At 34.2% G+C, this 23158-nt stretch overlaps 2 protein-coding genes and 1 long non-coding RNA gene across 7 annotated transcripts in view; 2 read left to right on the forward strand and 1 right to left on the reverse strand.

Moving 5' to 3' along the window:
• The window catches only part of LOC127988164 (SLAM family member 5), a 283545-nt gene that overhangs the window by 86169 nt on the left and 174218 nt on the right, over positions 1-23158 (forward strand). The window lies entirely within an intron of this gene.
• LOC127988192 (uncharacterized) lies at positions 4608-5192 on the forward strand. Its single transcript, XR_008161568.1, has 2 exons — positions 4608-4898; positions 4970-5192. It is a non-coding gene; the product is annotated as an uncharacterized LOC127988192 (long non-coding RNA).
• LOC127988161 (uncharacterized) overlaps positions 5409-23158 on the reverse strand; it is a 33687-nt gene continuing 15937 nt past the window's right edge. The window contains exons 3-8 of one of the 5 annotated variants that reach the window (XM_052590774.1): positions 15769-16119; positions 15004-15132; positions 12363-12515; positions 7800-7904; positions 6639-6668; positions 5409-5997 (exon numbers count right to left, since the gene is read on the reverse strand). In XM_052590774.1, the coding sequence (XP_052446734.1) occupies positions 5975-5997; positions 6639-6668; positions 7800-7904; positions 12363-12515; positions 15004-15132; positions 15769-16119 (791 nt within the window). In that variant the 3' untranslated portion in view covers positions 5409-5974. Of the gene's footprint in view, positions 5998-6638; positions 6673-7799; positions 7905-12362; positions 12516-15003; positions 15133-15768; positions 16120-23158 lie in introns of all 5 variants that reach the window. The other 4 variants (XM_052590773.1, XM_052590775.1, XM_052590776.1 and 1 more) reach the window with 4 other exon arrangements.

The raw sequence follows: 23158 nt of genomic DNA on the forward strand, positions 1-23158 counted from the left end.
CCTCGATTACAACACACACATCTGCTGGGTCCTCCTCAACTGCGGGATTGTGAATAACCACCAACTTCATTATTTCATTTGTGTGGCCCTCAAGTTCATCCTCCTGTTGAAAAAAAAAAAAAGGTTTTATGTTAGTTCAAGCAAATTAGCATGTTTGATTACAGTCGTTTTCTTGGTTAATGCCAATTGTTTGCTCACACGCAGGATTTTTTGTATTAATCAGCATTTAAATAAAAATGAGTAACAAAAATCAAAACACAAATTCTTCACCTGAGTATCCCATAATGAATTACATGATCTTTGACCTGAGCATCCTTAGGCCGGCGACACACACTGTTTGCGTGGCATGTCTGTTTTAATTCAGCTCCCATGTTAACAGGTTAGAGCTTGTCAAACATAGTATATTTTGCCGTCAATACTGTTGACGGTGTCCTTTATCAGTAGGCGTAGGTGTGTAAAAAAAAGTTGATATTGTTGTCATGAAGACAAGATCTTGGTCTGTCAGCAGTCTCCCTCTATGCCGCAGGCCAGGCACGCTACTGGTGTGTAAAGACACAGAAAACGCGAGGCAGCCACCATGCTCCTGACACGCAGCAGAGACGCCACGCAGCCAGTGTGTCATGGCCTTAGTCTGCATTTTCTGAACATTTCATATGTGACAAAATATTTCTAATCACAATACGTAAATAAATACATACACAAATATATTTTTAAATGCACTACTGACTATTTATCAAAGGCTAGGTAATGTGTTGGTTTATTGGCTAAATCACAGTGATCAATAAGGGAAATGAAACAATGTGTATCCATTTGAATACCTTGAAATTATGAATTATGTAATAACATACCTGACACTCTTGGAACAGCGCTTCTTGATTTTCCCCAAGATACTCAATGAGGCAACAGATGCATGCATCCCTTTTTTTCTCAATACTCTGGAACTACAAAGACATGCATTTTAGAGCCAATACAGTGACTCTATGAGCTCGGCACTGCAACTAGGGGTGCTCCGATCACGATCGGCCGATCGTTAATGCGCATCTCGTCAGTAAAGCCGGTTTTCTAATCAGCGGTTAATTCCATCAGGTGCGTGATTTCACATAGAGCAGCTGTTACTACACAGAGCCGTTGTTAACTGAGAAGACGGGCCAACAATAACGCTGAAAATTAACGTGATTTGCGCATCTTCTCTATTAACAACGGCTCTGTGTAGTAACAGCTGCTCTATGAGAAATCACGCACCTGATGGAATTAATCGCTGATTAGAAAACCGGCTTTACTGACGAGATGCGCATAACGATCGGCCGATCGTGATCGGAGCACCCCTAACTGCAACTTAGGAAAACATGCAAACAGACAAATAACAAGCAAATGAAAAAAATCAATAAAAAAAAACATTATTAGTCCGACAACAAATGCTCGATTTCAAAAATGACAACAAAAGTATTCAGTGGATACTAATGCTAAACACTCCTTGGAAAGGTTTGCTGTTTGGACCAGGCAATTGAACAAAAATTTAAAGCATCCTTAGAGCTAAACTCGACAGGAAATCAGTTATTCAGGACTTGTTGGCAGACCTAAGTTTAGGAACCAATCTCACTACTCAAGGCAAGTATAGGTATCAAATTGTTAACAACAAATAAAGCAATAAATAAATACAATATAAATGCATGGGCAATTCGAATGGAGACAGGGTATGGACTGGCTTCGACTAAAATGCCCATGTTGTAATCTTTAGTGTTTTAATAGATCCAATCGTTTGGATGATGTAAAGTTACATATTTTGCACAGCCGATTCATTTCCAATAAGCTAGAACATCCATTGACTCAGTGGTTAGTTTGGGTACCTGAAGTTAATTTGTCTTGATAACTGCTATGAATTCTTCTTTCTTCTTCATATAGATCTTTCTGCAGCAGAAAAAAATGTGTCAGAAACAGGATACTGAAATTATTAATTATCACACTCCTGTAAAATGAATTGTACATAATTTATATTCATATCCATTTACATTTTTCATATTTTGCTTAATAATTACACCAACTAGAAGTTAGTACAATGTATTTGAAAATCCAAGTTAACTCAAACACATAAATCAATTATAAAAACATTACAACTGTTAGGCCTATGTTACAGATCAGATAAGGAACATAAAAAAAAATTACATATTTTCAATCCTTTGGTTTTTGTCGTTAGCAGAGCACATGCTAATCGCTGCATATTAATGCTAACCATGTGCTCAGTGGGAGGCTGATTAGCTCTAATGCAAATTTATAAACTTAACACTTAGGCACCAGCACACAGTTAGTAGTTTAACGTTACACAGTATTATTTACAACACAGTAGTAAAAGTCTGACATTTTTGCATTTGAAATACTTAATATAAATTATCACGAATGAAGCACATTGCTCAAACATAGGAATTGGAAGATGCACGCACTTATACAAACAACGATTTTCAAACATAGGCTGATTAACGTTACTTGACAATAAATTTGGATCGTATAAACCCCCAACACACATTTTTTAAACAGACAATAATTTAAAAACGCACACGGAAAAAGGCAAACGTTAAGTATAAATCTCTAAATGATGATAATAATAAAATGGCTTTTATAAATTGATCCCTTCTAACACAAAACTCAATATCAACAGATAAATGCAAGAAAACTTTAACAGTAATTATCTAGCATACCACATCGACAGCTTTACTGCTATTTTCTGCTCCGAATGCCTTGTCGTCTGTATAGTAACGTTACATCAGCCATCCATTGCTCCCTCTCGTCACTTGCTCAAGTTCAACCACTCATGTGTAACAGTTTCGCTGTTCACGAATTTCAGCCATGTAACATTACAATAATTGAAGCTATATTTCAATCACAAACGTAGATGTTTGCTCGCATTCGCAGGGGCAAGTAACGTTTCTGGAAAATGTATTCCGCTTCCAATCCTAACTTGACTGACAACAAATTATAACGTGTCGATCTATCACCCAGATGGTGCGTCAACAGAGACCGAGAAATGACTATTGTTCTGGTACATTTTACCGTTAAACAACTTAACATTTGCATTCATGATGATGATATCAATAAGTTGAATAAAAACGTACCTGTAGGTTCACCAATAAATGTTCATCCACCGCCAATGACAAGGAAAATGGTGACTCCCGCGATTCCCGCCTGGATGTTGACGCATGCGCACTTTGCAATGCCAAAACTAATATTTAGGGGTAAATTTTACTTATTTTTTTAGGCTTGCAGTTAATACTGTTAAAAAATAGATAGTGTAGGTACAAAGTACCCATTATTTTTAATTTTACTTGCTAACTCATATACTTAAGTAAACTATAACTGATTTTCATGGGTTGTATTTAACACCCTCAAGAGTAATTTTTTACAGTGCAGAGTCGTTCATAAACAAGTAAAATAAAATAAAGTTAACTATAATAACCTTAATCCGCTGCTTGATTATGAAGTTATCTTCATTGCTGAGGATACATTTGTTGGTTTGATTTAAAAATGACTGTAAGTAAAGATTCACTTCATCGAGAGCTGCTCCAAACGACTCAGCGCGTCGGAGCTAAATGATTCACTCAGACTGATTCGCGACTCGTTTTAAAGCCTTCTGCTAATCTGCTTGGCCAATTCACTGAAAAGAGCCGACTCAAAAGAGTGATTCATTCTTTAAACGCTGGTTCTGATTCGAAACAGCCGACAGAGTAAATTAGATGATTGGTGAAAGGTTAGGAAATATAAATAATGATCTAATATTAAGTCTAAAGCGGTGATAGAGTAGCGCATCAGTGTGAGTCCCGTTTACAACACTTGGCAAATGTAACAGACAATCTCGCACGAAAATCTCACCTGAAGCGTCAAGGACACATGACTCGAGGGAATGTTAAGATTTTAGCTGTTGTCTGGGGTTTGCTGTGCGGTTACTATGGTGTTCTGGTTGTTACAGTAAGTGGCTGTTTAGATGAGCTATAGTCAAAAGAGCTCAACCCAAAACCTCTTCTGTAAGTCTGGGATGTTTTCAACTAACTTACATCTGATATATTTGTAAATGAACAGCACATGCAGACTATAACTGAACACTATTTGCGTTCCTCGGAAAGTCATAATTTACCACTTTTACAAAAAGAAAAGTGCAGCAAAACGCCATTTGAAGATGTATTGTGACGTCACGCGAACATGGCGACACGCAGCGAGCTGCACACATAAACATTCACTTTTAAACAAATAAAACATCAAATGGCGTTACATCATAATGAAACCTCTAAATAAACATGAATCAAATGTGAAAAAAATTAACGTTAAATGACTCTCTCGCGCAGTGCTGCAGCTTTGGTTTCTGTTTCTGTTTTTGCAGCAGTTCACGTCTGTCCTGTGATTATACTGGAGCTGTGCACTGATTGGTCGTCTCTGCTCAGGTGGGCGTGGCTACGGTGGCTGTTCTGGTTCATGACATCATATCCACAAGAGGTTAAAGTGATATATTGCAAATTTAGTTATAAATAAAATCAGCAGGAAGTTCTACATGTGGGTGCAGTTATATTTGCCAACGTTATAAGAATTATATTTGAAAAAATAAACCACACTGAGAAATATGACAAATAGAATATTTTAATAATTTGCTTTGGTTTTGTACAACGGCAGTAAATAATACTTGTTAAAAATAAATAAATAGATTTACTAGGCTGTTTATTTGTTTATTTTTGTCCAATCGTATAACTGGGTCTTTTTTTAATCATGAATATTCATAAATAGCAACTTATTTTAGGTATATTTTAGGAAGCATGTATCTCATGTGATCATGATCTTGTTGCTAGTGGCGCCTCACTGTGGTCAAACTACGAACTACAACAGTAACTATGGACATCTCTCTACATAAAAATGATAAGGTACTATAATATTTTTTATGGTTTTAGTTCTCATTTAGCACGTTAGAGAATAATGACATGTATGTTCCCAGCAGGAGGATCAAGAGAGCTTTGAACAGAGAGGATGAATCTGCTGGAGCGCCACCTGCAGGATGAGCATTAAAACAGCGTCATTTATTCACTGGATGAACCTGATCCAGTTATGAACACTGGACATTTACAATTATTCGATACACAATTAATTTCTAAACGTAATTCACCAATTCTGTGTTTTGTACTGTATTAGTGTTTAAAATTAAATTACATTTACATAAATTCTGTTTTCGGTTTCCTTTAGACTGACATTTATATCCAAATTTGATCAGAACAAAATATTTGCTTTGTTTATTAAAAATCATGTTAACATGGTACATATAATCACTTTTCCTTTGAATTCACGTGATCTGTTCATCATCAATAACTGAAATAATCAAATAAAGAGTTTTAACTCAATATAGATCAGTCTCAAATACTGAATAAAACACAACAGAATTAGTCACACACAGCATTTTATTTTCTTAATACTAACACTGTTTCCTGTTATTAACAGTGGTTTCTAAACAAGCAAAAGCTGAAGGAATGAAATGTTTCTACAGTAAGATCATCTGAATGAACACAGACTGCAGTCTTCAGAAAAACACTGAATTCAGATCAGTTCAGATATCACACTCACAGATTATCAGCTGACAGAGAGATGGAAAAACAAAAAGATTATAATGCAGTCTATATGACGCTGCATTTAATACAATATATTTAAGCATGAACACTTCAATAAAGCACAAATATATGATGTAACAGCGCAAGAGCATCCTTTAAAAACAAACAAGAACTATTGCATATAGCTATACATCAATTATCTTGAGATTACTTCTGCATAATCTTACAGGTTTAATAACAATCAAGCTGTTTCACAGTGTAACATCTTGCATTACTGTAAATCAGTCACACTGGCCTTTAATACAAAATAACATAATATCAGAGCAATATCAGCATCAGCGCATTTCAAGAAGCATTGGTCAATTCAGTCTCTTCATTATCACGTGTGTCCTGTGTCCCATTCAAAGCACGGTTTGTCTGTTCTCTAAAACATTTGTGAAGAAACAAGAAAAACAAGTTAGTCCAAAAGAGAAAACAGTCAGTGTGAACTCATCATATATCACTGATGTAGTTTTGTAATAATGGTGTTTAATAACTGAATTAATGAAGCCACAGTAACAAACATGAAATACTGAGGTTATGAACACAGAGGAAGAGCTCAAGCTGAAACTAAACTATTATGATTCTGGTTAATTGATGAAGTTACCCTCTTTTTTAAACCAATACAGTAACAATAACTGTGATACAGAGGACTAGAGTGACTATTAATAATGGGTCAATTATTAATAGTGATTTAAACAGTAAAGAAAACTACAAACTACTAAATATATAAGAAAAATATTCAAATATAATAATTTGATTAAATATCTGTGGTTAAAATGAGTAAATGTCATTCTTTTAAATTGCAGTATGTTATTATTTTCCACAGCACCGTACACATCTGTTCTCAGATTAATATCTGAATGAAGGCAGTGTGTCTCAGAGAACACAAGTTTAATGACGTTTAATTCTGTTAGTCAGAAACATCAGTAAAGATCAGCTCTGTCTTTATATTTGTATTAATAATAATAATGTTAATATTGATATGATATCTGAATGAACAGGAATGGATCCAATAATACACACCTTCCTCTGTTTGTTGTTCCTGACTGATTCCTTGCTAAAAACAAACAGATTTTAATTAACTGTAAATCTTTTATTTTCACACTCAGACAGAACCATCTTAAACATGAAGAGCCATCTTCACAGATCACAGATTTAATTTGTTCTTGTGTCAGAAATAACTGTCCAAAAGTAATGAAATATAGATTATAGAAAAATAAAGGATCTGAGGTAACTGTACATTTGTGTTGTGTTTTACTCAAATTCTTTTATATTCATTCATTTATTCTTCATTCATTCATGATCATTTATCATTTAATAATTTTAATTAATCAATTTAATTGTATAATCATTTATTACTGATTTTTTAATAGATAAGTACTATATTATGATATTATATTATTGTTTTATATTATTTTTCCATTATTGTTTAGTCTTATGACAGTGTTTCAAGAGCTGTTTGTCTTCATGAATAAGCGATACGTGGAATGTTTATTGAAACTCAAGGTTATGGGATGTTGTTTTGAAGCAGTTTTGGTGAAACAGTACTTGTTAGATTTGTGCTGGTCAGATGAAGTCTAAGGATCGAAACATACACAACTAAAACTAATGAACTAAAATAAAAAACGATTTGATGTCACGATCTCTGTATCAACCTGGAATCTTATACACAGATGAACTGTGCTCTTACTTTCAGAAGCTGAATAAAGCAGTCATTCAGTTCAGATGGAGAACTGTGATTTTACAGTAATATTAATCTGTGCTAACTGCTATGTCGGTATCAATGCAATACTAGACTTATCGGTTACATTATTAGGTTTATGATGTATGATCCTGCAGATGTTTCATGCTGTATTTATAATTATACAATCATTGTACTATTTATATTTGTATTATCTTTGTCAAACCTCTAAGTTAATTTTTATGTTAGTTATAAGATGTGATCAGTTTAGTATTTCCATATGAATGGTGGTTTAAATATTGAATATCACATCACCTTCCTGAAAACATGCAGAAAAAGCTGTTGAGATCAAACTCTATCATAATATCTGCAGAAACTGTCTGTAAACAGAGACACAGCTCAGAGTAGATCTGTGTCTGCCCTTCGTCTGTTACTAGCTTAACAGTAATCAGACTTTTGTTTTTTTTTCCTCCATTTTACATGAATTGTTGTGTGATACTTACTCTTACACTTCTTGCAGCAATAGTAAATCACACCAGCAGCAGCCAGCAGAAAACCAACAACACCAAAAACATTCATTGCTACAGCAGCTGGAGACTGACGTGGACCTGGAACAGATAAAGAGAGACCGTCATTATGAGAAACACTAGAAACATCAGCACTGATGGCTTCAGAACAACTGCACATCTGTTACTTCTTTCTTACATCCAGCTACATGTCTGTTACTTTGTTCATGTGTTTTCTGTGAGTTATAAAGTTATTCTTCCTGCAGGAGCTGCTTCACAGCTCAGAAAGAGTAATTATACTGAACCACATCAAATATAAGAATCATTTTATTTTACTGAATACTTTTGTACACTAAACGAAGAAAACATTTAACTGTATTAATTCAATTAGATTGCACTTGTTAAACAAAACTTGCACACAAGTAAATAACATTATTTTTCCTGTTTAACATTTAAATTTGTGAAATGTAAGTGTTAATTTTACATTTAAACTTTTGACTGAAGTTATCAGTCAAAATAAGATAATTATATCATAGATAATAGGCCCCTGTATAGATATACAACACAATTATGCAGAATATAATAAAATCCTATGACATTAAGATAACATCCCTCCAGATGGAATGTGAGGAAACCACCAATTCTTCTCACCCTTCACCCTCTCATCCATTAACTTGCTCAAGCCCATCAGCGGTCCCAGATTTTGTTAGTTCACATTTATGGCACGTGTTCACTATCAAACGCTATATACTTCTTTAATCTGGACAAATATCAAGTCATCTGAAAGTTTCAACACTCATATCTGGGTTCAGTCTTACACACATTATAACTCCACCCCCAATGTTCTTTGTGCAGCTCTGATTGGACAGTCATCCAAAACACTCTAACAGCACCAGCGACTGTTGTGAAGTCTAACTATGGACAGAATATAATATTCACAGCACACAATCAGCAACTGTAAAGTTTTAATGAAAGAAAATGAAGCCAACAAATAACCACATCACAGTTTGTATTTCACAATCAGCTTCATGCAGGTATTATTCCAGAAGAGAAGTTTGAATTTAGAAACCTTATTCATAACCTTACAAAGATGCATTTATTTATTCAAGTGCATCATCAAAAATAATATATAAATAAAAAAAGAGTGTATTCAGTCAGATTTCCTGAACATTATCTGTTTCTTTATAATAATTAGAGGTGTCCAATATCATATACTGACTATATTTTCTGACAAACTTGCAAGCTACTGTTGAATGTTTATCTCTGTCTGCTGTAGCTATGTTTATAAGGCACATTTGTTATAGCAAGAACAGTCAAGAGAAAGAAACTGAGTCTAGGTGATCTTGATTACTTATTAGAGATGATGAGATCATCATCATGTGGTGACCTGCTCTCATCTAGAGTCTAATCTTTCATAGCAGAGGTGATGTGATCATAATTTCACTTAACTGATAAAAAAAAAAAAAACACTTTTCTTAAACAACAACAACAACTACTAACTAGCTTTCTAATCTTTTTGTATTCTATGTTTTATTTTCATTTATTATACAATTAAAAAACAAGTCCTCTAACACTAGCTTGCTCTTTTCTTTATCTATTCTATGTTTTCTTTTTCTTTTTTATATTTTTTAAAAGCCCTTGCTACGTGTACTATGTTTAAGATAACTGAGATTTGTTGTAGCACTTATATATCATTACTCTTTTGTAAAGTCGCTCTGGATAAAAGCGTCTGCTAAATGACTAAATATAAATGTAACTGATTACATTTACAGTAACAGTTTGAGATCCAGTGCTATTGTGAAAATGATATTCTGAAGGATTTTAAAAACAGGTTCTACACAAGATGTTTGGTCTTCTGCATCATTCAGATCAACGGTGTCCAAACCTGTTTCTGGAGATAGGACACTGTCCAGCAGAGTTTAACCCCGATTAACACACCTGAATCAGCGAATCAAGGCCAAATTTTTGATCTTATAGTATTTCACAAAGTATTTTATCTCTAAAACTAGCTCCTACATCTGTGAAACGTTAGGGGTAGGTAAGAGGACTCCTGAGTCACTAAGACACAAAAATGGCTTTTACTGGCAATCTGCCTTGGAACATAACATTTTTTGAAATATTTGATGATAACGAGCTTTTATAAAGGTATCACCTTCCTATTTGAAGGTTAACCCAACTCCTAATTTTCCTTTGATTATGTCCTTGTTTTCAGTAACCATCTGGTTAAGAAGTAACTGCTGTAATTGTGTCCAGTTTGGTTTTCTTTAACGTTTGCATGTCTTATGATCAGCCATGATTAATCTTCTACTCTAGAATAATCTACTCTACTATTCTAAATCTCGTCAGTAAGCCTACTGCTGTTTTTCGTTTTAAATGTGAACAATGACATACTTTTTGTTATTAATTTTATGGTGGAGTATACAGATGTAATATTTTCCATTTTACTTCATGCAATGTAACATGATTTATTTGTCGTAATTTTGACTTAATTCCTAAAAAATGATGCTAATCTTTTTTTTTTTGTTTTTTTTTTTTGAGAAGGATAAACTGACAAAAATGCTCAACTCACGGTCTTGCGCTGGCCGTTTTGTAGACTATTTAAAAAACAAACAAACATTAATTTCACTAGTTCACACTTATAATTAGCTGAGATATGGTATGCATATTCAGCTGTAGTGATATCTGATGCATTTGTCCAGAAGGGACTTTACTTTATCGTTAAAGTAGCAATACTTTTACTTAAGTAGAATTTATTTTAGTATATTCTTTCCACCACTATGAAAGATAAAGCGGTACTAGATCTGACTGCAGAGGCATCACTAACCATAAGTTAATGATTTCATAAAGCTTTTGTCTGGAAATGACTGGAAATTATCTAATTTTGATTATGTTATCATATAAAATTCACATACAGCAGTTAGGGGGTGTTGATACTGTTTCCTATGCAATAACGCTATAGCCAATCATAAAAGTCATAGACCTACACAATTATTGTAAAAATAAAAATAAATTAAAAGAATAGTTTTTTAGCTGTTAGCATGTGCATAGGGCGTGTAGTACAGTGTTAGTACATAGTAAATTACTTAGAAGCCTGAAAGGACCCGCCCCCTAAATCAGGTCGTTTTAGAGAAAGGTTCAGAATGAGGGTCGAAAATAATCACTTTTCCACATATATATTTGTCTGTTTTGGTTTATGATAAATCAAGATTCATGGGAAGTTTTATTGAATCAGTTTGGTATAACACTACTTCTTAGATTTGTGCTGGTCAGACGAAGTCTAAGCATTGAAACATACACAACTAAAATTACTGAATAAACTCTGCTTCTTTTCTTCATCACTTCAACTCCTGCTTCTGCTCTTCTCTGGCTTTACTCAGTCATGTTCTTGGATAAAAGAAGACTGTTATTAGTTTTAGATAACAGACTAGACTTGATGTTAATGGGTTTTGGGTATCGACAACCCTGCTGACTAGCTGTTGAGATACCAGACGAAACAGATATGTGACCTTTGACCACAAAACCAGTCATAAGATTTCTACATCATCTGAAAGCTGAATAAATACGTTTTCCATTGATGTATGTTTGTTAGGATCAGACAATATTTGGCAGAGACACAACTATTTGCAAATCTGGAATCTAAGGGTGAAAAAAAAAAAATCTAAATATTGAGAAAATCATCTTTAAAGTTGTCCAAATGAAGTCCTTATCAATGCATATTACTAATCAAAAATTACGTTTTGATATATTTACAGAAAGAAATCGACAAAATATCTTCATGGAAAATGATCTTTACTTAATATCCTAATGATTTTTGGCATTAAAAAAATCTATTGTTTTGACCCATACAATGTTTTTTTTTTTTTCGGCTATTGCTATTGCTACAAATATACCACAGTGATTTAAGACTGGTTTTGTGCTCCAGGGTCACATGTTATCTGACAGGATCTGGTGTCCAGTGCTGGATCTTCATTATCTGGCATGGTGACCCAATCTAACAACAGCAAACCTAATTGTCTAGAACTTTTTAACACATTCATTTTTTGAAAAGCTACAGTATACAATAATCTGCTGAGTGTCTTCTTTAAAAAAGGACACACTTTAGGTCTGTAATCCAAAGATTTCATGAATTACAAACATTTAAATTCAGTGCATTTTCAAGCCAATGTTCAAAAAGAGAAGTGACAGTTAAGGGGTTAAAACATACAGGACAATTAACTGAAATCATTCAATTTGCATTAATAGTGTTGCTATTATGATATATCTTCAATTAAAATATGAACATTTAAATGTGATAATATTTATGCCTCTAAATCATAGAATCATTTAAACTTTCAGTTTAATAACTTATTCATGTAAATGGTCAAAATTAAGTTTTAAATAGCATAGATGACGTGGTATTTTTTACATAAATGACACATAACAAATATAAATATTATAAATAATTTATATCAAAACAATAAATTGTATCTAAATATGCTACAATTTAAAAGTATATGCTATTTTTTTAAGGGGGGGCGGCATCTTACCCTACAATAAAAAAAAAAAAAAAAATCTACTCACCAACCACAGTAATTTGGTATTTCCTGTGAGACATCATTGTTCTGGTTTTGGTCTCCACTTTATAAAGTCCTTTCTGATCTGTTTGTATGTTTCTGATGGTGAGGACTCCAGTCTGTTTATTCAGACCAAAGTTGTCCTGGTTAGCAGTGCCGTTTAACCCCTTAACTTCCACGAGACCATAGACGGTCCCAAGTTTTTTATTTTTTATTTATGCCATGCTTTATCTATCAACATATTAATTAATTTTGATAAACAACAAGTCATTAGAAAGTGTAAAGACTTTACCTAATATAATAGTAATCGGCTAAGATCTGTTTAATTTGTACAAAGAGTTTGCAACAATACACGCAACATTAAAATGAAGAGCTCTGAACAGTTTTTGTAAAGTGATGATGACAGATAAATTCAATCATAAAATATCTGTGTGGATTTCTCGTTAATAATCCAGACCACGATATCATTTAGATAGTTCAAAAAGTATTGATTTAAGAAGGCAATTAATTAATTCCACTTTGTTTACAGAACATTTCTAATATGTTACACACTGTGAGATGTTTTATTTAATTATTTTTCCAGTGGTAATACATTATAATATCATGTTTGTTAATACGAGCAGAATAACCCCAGCCCCATCATTCTTTCTGCAGAGACTGGAGAATCATTCAGTTTGTTCTAACAGTGCCACTAACTAACTGTTGTAACCTATGGATAACTACAACCTTTATTATTCACTGCACACAATCAGCCAACGTAGACTTTTGATGGAAAAAAAGATGCCATCAAAGTGACATCTACAGAGATTATTCATAATATATATTCCTCAAATGGCTTTGTGCAGGTGTTCAAGCATAGATGTTTGTGTTAATAAGGAATCGTAATATTTGTATTCTTTTTAAAGATGCAATGAGTAACCAGTGAGTGCCACTAGCATCACCAAACAGAATTGCAAAAATAATGACTGTATTTAAAGAGGTTTCCTAAACACTCTCCCTGTCTGTCATTAATTTGAGATTCCCAAAACGGCATACTGTCAGAAAAGGTAATACACTTGATGCACACTGGTGGTGGATGAGGAGATACCCCCTGACAATGTAAAGCGCTTTAAATGCTTATAAAAGCGCTATATAAATGTAAGGAATTATGAATAACTTGCTTCTTGAACATTAAAATGTATATTTTATAAAGCATGAATGCAAGTAGTATGAATACAATCTGAACATAATGCATTCCCTGTTACACTGTCATGTGATCTACAACAGCAGCTGTGTATGTTGAAATCCTCTCCCGTGGTCTCTTGGGACAGTAAACTGTCCATCAGATGTGGATGTCCTAAAGTATCAGGTCATGCAGGTATTTTTTAGCTACTCTTTAATAAGTACTGATTATTTTATTGATTTGACACAGCGTACTGTTTTTTGTTTTTTTTTTTCAAATGTTATATATATAGCATGGCAGAAGGTTTATTTGGAAGTATTCTTGTCCCAATGGTTTTGCTAAATGGATTCCTTCATAGCAAACTCACTCGACTGGTTGAGCTAATGTTGCTTTATCAGACTGATCTGGATGCTCAAACAAATCAAGCTATACAGTTATTACTTAAAAAGTAGCTGAGATTGTTATAGTTTTTGTACTAACTACTAGCTTGATGTAGTAACACTGTACTACATGCCCTATGCACATGCTAACAGCTAAAAAACTATTCTTTTAATTTATTTTTATTTTTACAATAATTGTGTAGGTCTATGACTTTTATTTTCAAAAATGATTGATACAGAGAAAAAGACATTTGAAGACTAAAAATAACAAGTCTATCTCTCGTGGAAGAGAGCTGCACAGGTATAAATGTGTGCAGACTGAGGTCAGCAGATAGAGTGTGTTAATGTAGTTTACTACGAGTCAGAGTAGAGAGAACAGAGATGTAAACAGAGGAGACAGAGATTGCTGTGAGGACAGGTTGCTGTATATCAGTCAATGTCAAAAGACAAAAGTGTGAATGGTTGAAGTGTAGATGACAAAAAAAAAAAAAGACTGGAATCAGAGATTTGAACATTTGGGTGAAACATCGGGAATGATTATAAAAAGCATTGCCACCAGAAACTGTTGTTCCACCTGTCATGGTGGCCAGACAAAGTGTGACTGTATATTAACATTACTTACAGCTATGACAATTATGTTTAGTTGTAAATAATGTTATACTGTTTTTCACTTAAATATCCTAATTTGTCATTTTGGAGTTTTCCAATGCTCCGAGTTAATATTTACATTCCTCAAGAAGAAAAGCTTATAGGGACCTCATTTTTAGTGGCTTCTTCTTTAAATTATATATTGAACTTGTTCAGACCTTTGAATTTTACCAGGGTGATTTTTGAGTTGCTCTGCCACAGTTTCATATATTTATTTCTAAATAGATTTTATTCATATAAAATAATAATTACTTTCAAAAATATTCTAAGCACTTCTCACTTTTAGTCTTTATTGACACACTTGTTTGTTATACTTTTAAAACAAGCTCACAGCTCTCATCTTTCAAAAGAGACCCTAATTATGTCTTTAGTCCAAACGGTTCATGAACTGTGACTGTTTTAGTTTGTGAAGGTCATGTGGTGTTTTGAGTTCAACTAGTGGAGCGACTGTTAACAGGTTAAGTCAGCAATGAATTTGCCATCATCTCCAAACGTCCATCGTATCTGTTCAATTCTTTCTGTTTCAGTAAGATCAGGGCGTAGAGGGACATTATCTCCCTCCTGCACTAACACTGACTCCACAGAATCTGTCTCAACAACAAACACATGAGAACAAACAGAAACAGTTTGAGAGATTCATCTTCTAATGCTGTCTGGAGTATAAAATGAATCTGAATTAAAGTGAACATGATTTCTACTGGAATTAATTGGAAACCAGTTAGAAGTTCTCAAAGCATTTCCAGCTCATCTGCTTAGTTTTATTGGGTTTATATATATTGTCTAATAAAGCTGATTTAGTTAATGAGTTAATAATTTGATCAGTTAATGTTCATATCATTTATACAGCAGCCATTTGCTGTAAAAAGAAAAAAAAAAGATATTTACTTTTAAGTAACACCAAAGAAAGTAATGTGTTCATAAGATCAGATGATCAGTGAACATATTTACTGGTGTTTGGAAATGTATTAATCGAACAGAATGATTAAAAGCTCCATTTTTCACTTAATTTAATTTACCAAATGATGCTTAAAATATGTATGGAGATTAACTCGATTATGAACACCACTTCTGTATAATGCTTTGAGATTTTGATAAAAATAAATACACTATCAGTACCACAAACATGTAGTTTTTTAGCCTTAATTCAGTCTTAATACATTTTAATCTAAACTAGTCACACAAAACTGATCTAAATACATTTAATATTACATTGATGTACTCACCCCTGACAGTCACTCTGAATGACTGTGTATAGTGTCTGGTGTAACTTCTTCTGCTTCTGCTGATCTCAACTTCATAAAGTCCAGAGTCTGTGGTTCTGGTGTCTATGATGATCAGAGATCCAGTCTTACGATCCAGCTTCAGTCTGTCTCTGAATCTCCCATCAGTATCAACAGTGTTGACGGTTCCAGCCTTTCTATTGATTTCAGCTACTGGAGATTTCTGCGGTCCATACCTCCACTGTATCACATCATCTCCCTGTATTTCAGTAAGATGAGTGTGTAGAGTGACTGAATATCCCTCCAGCCCTGACACTGACTCCACTTCATCAGCAAACACATCTACAGGCACAACTGAAGAACAAACACAAACAGATTCTGTCATTTATCACTTTTCTTACAGTCACTAAACAAATCTAACACAGATCACCGAGTGTTGTCTAATGATTTTTCTACAATATTTTCTGCAACCATCTCAACTAGTCAAATGCAGATAGAGTATTTGAACACACAAACTATTCAAATGTTGAGTCACTAAAACTTTTGTCAAGGAAAAAAAATCAATGCTTATGTTCATCTAGGTAAAATTTAATTAAACGTAATCTAATTAAATACATATTAACCATTGCTGACAAAGCCCTCAGCAGTCTTTACTCTATTCTAATTAGAAAACACATTGTTGCATAATCTTCATCATACTTGACTTGGTACACTGCAAAGCTGACACTTGCAGGTCAAATTGTGGTCATAAAAATGGCCAAACATAAGTATATTTATAGAAACACCTCAGTCTGTAGTTATTTTAACAGTTATAGAATATTCCAAACACTAGACCATTACTGGTGATATGAGCTTCAGTGAACAGGACACTAACACTCGTACAGTGAAGAGAAGACTGAGATCTGCTGAATGAATCTGAGGATTGAAGAGTTCTGGGAAAGAGTTTAACTGTGAGTGAATAACAGTATCCATTTCTTTTAAAAACATACACATTTCTTGGTGATTCAAAATGGTAAAATATGTAGATTAGACTGAAGCCAGTCTGTGCTGATTGAAAAAAAAACTTTTTTTTTTAATTTATAATTTTATTCAGCAAGGATGCATTAAATTGCTAGAGAAAAAGAAAAGAAAAAAGTCAGTATATCTAATTTTTCTTGAGCAGTAAATGAGAATACTAGAATGTTTCTGAATGATCATGTGTCATTGAAGACTGGAGTAATGATGCTAATAATTCAGCTTTGCTATATATTCACATAGAAAAAGTTTATTTAAAATTTTAATAATATTTAAAAATATTAATGTTTTACTGTATTGTTAATTAATCAAATACAGCCTTGATGAGCTGAATAGACTTCTTAAAAACATGGAATTACATTTGCCTCAATAATAATGAACAAAACTTTATAAAACTGAACGTAACTTTTTCAGAAACTATCAAAAATATGCCATTACAAAAGAAAAAAAAAGACACAATGAAAATGAAAAAAAATTAACACAGTCGCAGAAATGTAACAGGCTCTTCAAATATGCTTCATTTTTGTTAATGTTTTTCAAAGATTCGTTTTCGCTAATCGTGGATTCTGAATGCATTGCCACAGATTTCGCTTTTTGCTTCGCAGTTTTTTGTTTGGAGTTTTGACACAAACTTCTCGTGGGGGCGGGGTTAAAGGTGATCTACTCTGGATAGTGAGCTTTTGATGGACAGGTGCTCTCTGACCGGGAAGTCAGAGAGCACCTGTCCAAGAGAGTGGCGTGCATTATGGAAATCTCTCGCAGTGATTTGTATTACTAAATATGTAAATAATATTTGACCTCCGATCGTCTCAGTCTGTAAAGATGAGCTCTTGTCCTTCAAGGCAGCCTGAAGTAAGCTTGTGTTACTGAATGACAATAATAACCCGCAACAAACTGTTGCACACTGTAACATGAAAAACTTGTATCGACGTTATTGGTTACTTCAGTAACACAAGCTTACTTCAAGCTGCCTTGAAGGACAAAAAGAGGAAGATGATGCCGCTCCGTGGCTGAGAGCTCATCTTTACTGAGACAATCGAAGGTCAAATATTATTTACATATTTAGTAATACAAGGCACGACCTATTGCATACAAATCACCGCGAGAGCTTTTTTTTTCCTTTTCTTTTTTTATTAATGCAGAGAACAAAAACATAAAGTATAAACATACATCACATAATATCAACCAAAAAAAAAAAGAATAAAATAGAACTAAAGAAAAGAGGACAAAAATCTAAACAAAATCACACATGATCAAAGTTGGCGCAAATTCTAACAGTCCTTTCTTATTAGACACTGAGATTACATTAATAGTTTTCCATTTCTTTTAGAAAAACAGAGAAGACAGGTTTACATTTGGAGAATTAGCATTTCTGAATGTGAAATTGGTTTAATAAAAAAAAATAACATTAATAACAAAACTGATATTTTCATTTGTGGGGTCATAATACCCAAATATATTGTTTTTCATATGTACTGAGAAGTCTGGCAAAACCTTACACTTGACAAACACACCAATATCATCCCAAAGTTTCGGAGTGTAGTGACCAAAATAAGTGTACAGTTTCTCCAGAACCTCGAACAAAAAGAGCGTGTAAGATCAATGTCAGATTTAAATCTTTGTATAAACTTATAAATAATAATTTTTGCGGTAGAGACCAGATTTAATCACCACGAGAGCTTTCAATATGCGCAGCGCGCGCCACTGAGTGACATCTGTACTTCCAGGTCAGAGAGCAGAGCACCTGTTCATCAAAAGCTCACTATCCAATCAGAGTAGATCACCTTTAACCCCGCCCCCACGAGAGGTTTGTGTCAAAACACCAAACGAAAAACTGCGAAGCAAAAGCGAAGTCTATGGCAATGCATTCATAATCCACGATCAGAGAAAACGAATCTTTGAAAAACATTAACAAAAATGAAGCATATTTGAAGAGCCTGTTACATTTGTGTGAATGAATTAATTTTTTTTCATTTTCATTGTGTTTTTTTTTTCTTTTGTAATGGCATATTTTTGATAGTTTCTGAAAATGTAACATTCAGTTTTATAAAGTTACGTTCATTATTATTGAAACAAATGTAATTCCATAAAAAAAAACACTGTCCACATCCAAACGAACTCTGGTGCGGTTGAAAGGATGAACCAATCAAGAAATGGATGACCTTAGTACACATGCTTTTTTTTTTTTACTACAGTTTCTGGTACACTTGCAGGCAGTGTGAAAGCGAACCACACTGTATATAATAATATATAAATAAATAACTATTGCATTTTGTCTGGACTAAAACTAGTGAACTAGCAGACTTTCCTGATGTGAATACACTCCTTAGTTGAGTTCATAGAGTCTCTTCTAATGAGCTGATGACCTGAATCAGGTGTGTTAAATAAGAGAGACAAGCTAAATGTGCAGTAGGGATGTTCCGGTACTAGTACCGGTACCAAACGGTACCCGGGCTAATTATGTTGGCTTGGCAACAAGCCAGCCAACATACTGTTATGCTATTTAAACTTATTTTTATCTTCTTTATTATTCTTCTGATAAAAAAATTCTGAACGCTACTCCTCCTAGGGCTTTAAAGCCACAAGCCCCAAACTCGGCAGACACCTGCGGGATAGAGGGGTGGTGGTTGCTATATCTTTTCAGAGTGATCAGACTTAAAGTTTTTTTTAAATTAATTTTTACATGTAAAAATTCATTACCCATAGACTTACATTGTCTGAGAAAAAAATGCGCCCCTACAGTTGCAATGAGATTTAAGGGAGAAGTCGGGTTTCGTTTCACTTTTAAACCGGTTAAAAATACAAATTTCCTTCAAACTGACATGCTAAACCAACATATCTGATTAGTACAGGGGTTAGGGCTCATTAATAATTTATTTCTGGGCAGAGAGCAGTCAGACGAGAGAAGAATCGCTGCTGCTCAGCTCAGGCTGTCAACACGGAGCTCTGAACGAGCAAATTTATTCTTATTTAAGACCTTTTAAAAAGGCGATTGCACGCAATCCACATGTTAGAACACACCAAGAGCTAAATTCAGATGTTTCTGAACTGTTTAAAGTAATAACATGATATATTCGCGGCAGCGCAACTGCTCGCGAGCTCGCCATGTATTTCTCTGAACACTTGACGTCCACAGAGAATTTACAGCCTTTCACGTTAAAACACTGCAGCGAAACGGCACAAAACAATTAGAATAATATATTAAATGAAAATGAGTGTTTATATGTGGTTGTGAGATTTCTCTGAACGTCGCAGCGATTGCTCAGCGTTGCATAACATGGTAAAGCAGGGAGCTACACTGAGACCAAAAGGGTCGCATGCATCACTGATTATTTTTGTACCTACTTATGTGTTATGCTATGACTTAATATGACCATTTATTAAAACAGAAATGTGTATTTTAAGAATACGTTTTATAACGTGCTCCGAGCATTCAACACATCAAGTTGGCTTCAGCCCAGCGCTGCGGGAAACTGAACTGAGCAGCTGATGGCGCGTGTGCACGAGAGAGAGCCGTGAGAGAGCCGCGCGTATCGCGGACAGGGACAGCAACACACTGACAAGCTAAACCAACATATGTTATTATTACCCGATCGGATCTCATTAATACATTATGTCTCAGGCCAAAGAAACAAGAGAAAGACGAGAGAGAAATGAGCACTTCATCAGCAGCCCATATGACAGCGTAATACAGTTTATGAATACTGGAAGGAAAAAAAGTCACGACAGCCTTTTAAATTTAAACAGTGCAGCGAATAAACACAAAACAATTATAAGAATATATTATAGAGATCAAAATGAGTGCTTGTGTGATCTTTTTGTCTTAGGTGAAAATAACATCCATCTCTCCAGCTTCAGAGGACAGTGATTTCGTCGGTAGATCGGACAAATCAAGTACACGATTATTTCAAAATTCATAATAGCTTGGCAAACATAAACTGTTGAGAAATAAATTGAAAATGGGTAGTATTACTGCTGGATTGAATATTAAAACCCCTTTACTGTCAAACATCGCCGACGGCCCCAGTTTATTATTGTTTCACTTTCACAGCACGTTAAACATCACTCTTACTTGATCTGGACAAACTGTGCATCAATTGAAAGTTTAAAGACTCAAGCTTCGATATTTGACGAATATTTTGATAAAACATTGTTGCAGTGACCGATATTTAGTAATTCATTTCAGGAGTGCAAAATAATAAATCCGTATTATGCCACATTTTTAATAGAAATTCACCACTCATTCATATTCAGTCACGTCAGCAGCGGTTTATTTGTGTTCACATAGACTCACTGAACAGCGTCAATAAGGATTTATAGACCAAAGATTTATATCTGCGGAGATATATGGATATATTCACTGATGTTCACTTAATATTTCTTCAGACAGAATCGTCATTTATATTCATTTTCCACTGGTTTTCGCGATCTGATGATAAACAGCCTCTCCCAGCGATCTGTGTGTGTGCGCAGTGCTATGAGCTCGTGCTGGGTGTCACTCAGACTCCGATTGGTTCTTCGCCATGTCAGTCTTAGAGTGTCATGTCCGGACACCGCCACATCGTGTCACATGCTTCCTGCACACTTCCTGGTTCATATCTTACCATAACACTGAAACACCTCTGTACACACGAAATATCCGAATAATAAACCTGCCATTTCGATAGTAAAACTTGGTATGAGAAAAAATGTACATCGGAAATGCTAACTTGTGCAGCAATGAAAAAGGCTACAACTAGCATATTTTTACAATAGTAAACGACCAAATTCCACCCCTGATCGCTAAATGAAGTTATTACAAACACTCGATCTGGGTTTAAAGTGAGTTTTTAGTAAAAGTGTACTAATAATTTAATAAATTGTCTGATGTAGCTTGATGCTAACGTGAGCTCTAATGCTACTAATAGCAGGTGCATTTCTTCATAATGCATTTCTGTCACAATAATTTTCATAGTAAGACTTCTGATAAATAAGGGCTAAATGCATACTGAGACTAAGTGAGATAGCAGTTTAGTGGATTGTAAAGTTTGAAATAACCACAACAAAGGCTGATTAAATTGTAATAAAAGCAAAAGAATAATGATAAAAGAATAATGCAGATAATGTTTCATACCTGGCGGAGGTTCGAAAGACTCATTTGGTGAGAACAATATAATCATGAAACGGGGAGTTTTCAAAGCCAACACACATACAGAGAGCACAGGAATGTTTGCATGTGAGATTTTACAGAGATGACAAGTGCCATAAATCAATTTGATTAGCCTTCTCTAAAAACACACATGACATGGCCTTAGAAAATATTTCATAAAATTCAGTTTTACAGATTAGATTATGAAATTTTCATATGAAGCTTTGGTAGAATTGTGGCTTTAGCTACACTGTGTTACTAAACTCATATCCTACATCAACATTTTTTTTAATAAATTAAAAAAATATGTTTTTAATATTTTTATTTTTGTTTTTATGTTTGAGCTTATATATCTCTATTATCACAACAGTCTGAGTGATTCTGATTCCTGAACAGTAAACTTTGAAGTGTCAGCTTTGTGGACAAATGTTGATTATGTATCTAGTCAGAAAGAATCATGAGCAAAAACATTTTTATGTCATTTCTGTCTCCATGCCAAAAATGGGGGGGGGGGGGGGGGGTGACTGGTAAGGGGTTTTAAAAGAGACTGCATTTACCTGCTGCTTTTAGTAAATTAGATTTTAATGGGAAATGAAGGCCACATTGCTTATGTTGTCCACACGATGGCGCCACAGGATAAATACTAAATACTTCAGGATATATCCAGAGACAAAGCAGTTGGTAAATTAAATCACTTTAATATTCAAATCGAGTATCATGATCAACTTCCATTTTATTTCTCAACAGTTTATGTTCAATAGCCAATTCTGTTGAAGCTATTGTCATAGCCTAGGCTTTTTATTAGAACAGAAGCCAGCAAGGGTCCATAGAAAATTGCTTGGTGAATGGAAACGAAAACAGCCATGTGAACATAAACCTTTGATATATAAATCGGAAGTTGATCATGATACCGGATTTGAATATTAAAGTAACTTTATTTATCAGCGGAGCACAGGATTTTGCCTTAGTTTCACTTTTAAATCGGTTAAAAATACAAGTGAAAACATAAATTGCCTCTTTTCGAGTAAATTATGAGTCCTTCTGTGGGTACTATTATATGCACAATGTGAAAATAGATAACTAATACAGTGTCCCCTCTTTAATTTTTCAGTACTATATGTTGTCAGTACTATTAAAATAAGATCATATTGAATGGTATTTAGGAGATTATAGTTTTTGCATTATAACTATATTGGGCCTTATTGAAGTTTATCAATGACTTCTTTCGCATCCAGCTAGAAAACTGTGTCG

The sequence above is a fragment of the Carassius gibelio genome, chromosome B22 (assembly GCF_023724105.1).
Source record: "Carassius gibelio isolate Cgi1373 ecotype wild population from Czech Republic chromosome B22, carGib1.2-hapl.c, whole genome shotgun sequence".
NCBI lineage: Eukaryota > Metazoa > Chordata > Actinopteri > Cypriniformes > Cyprinidae > Carassius > Carassius gibelio.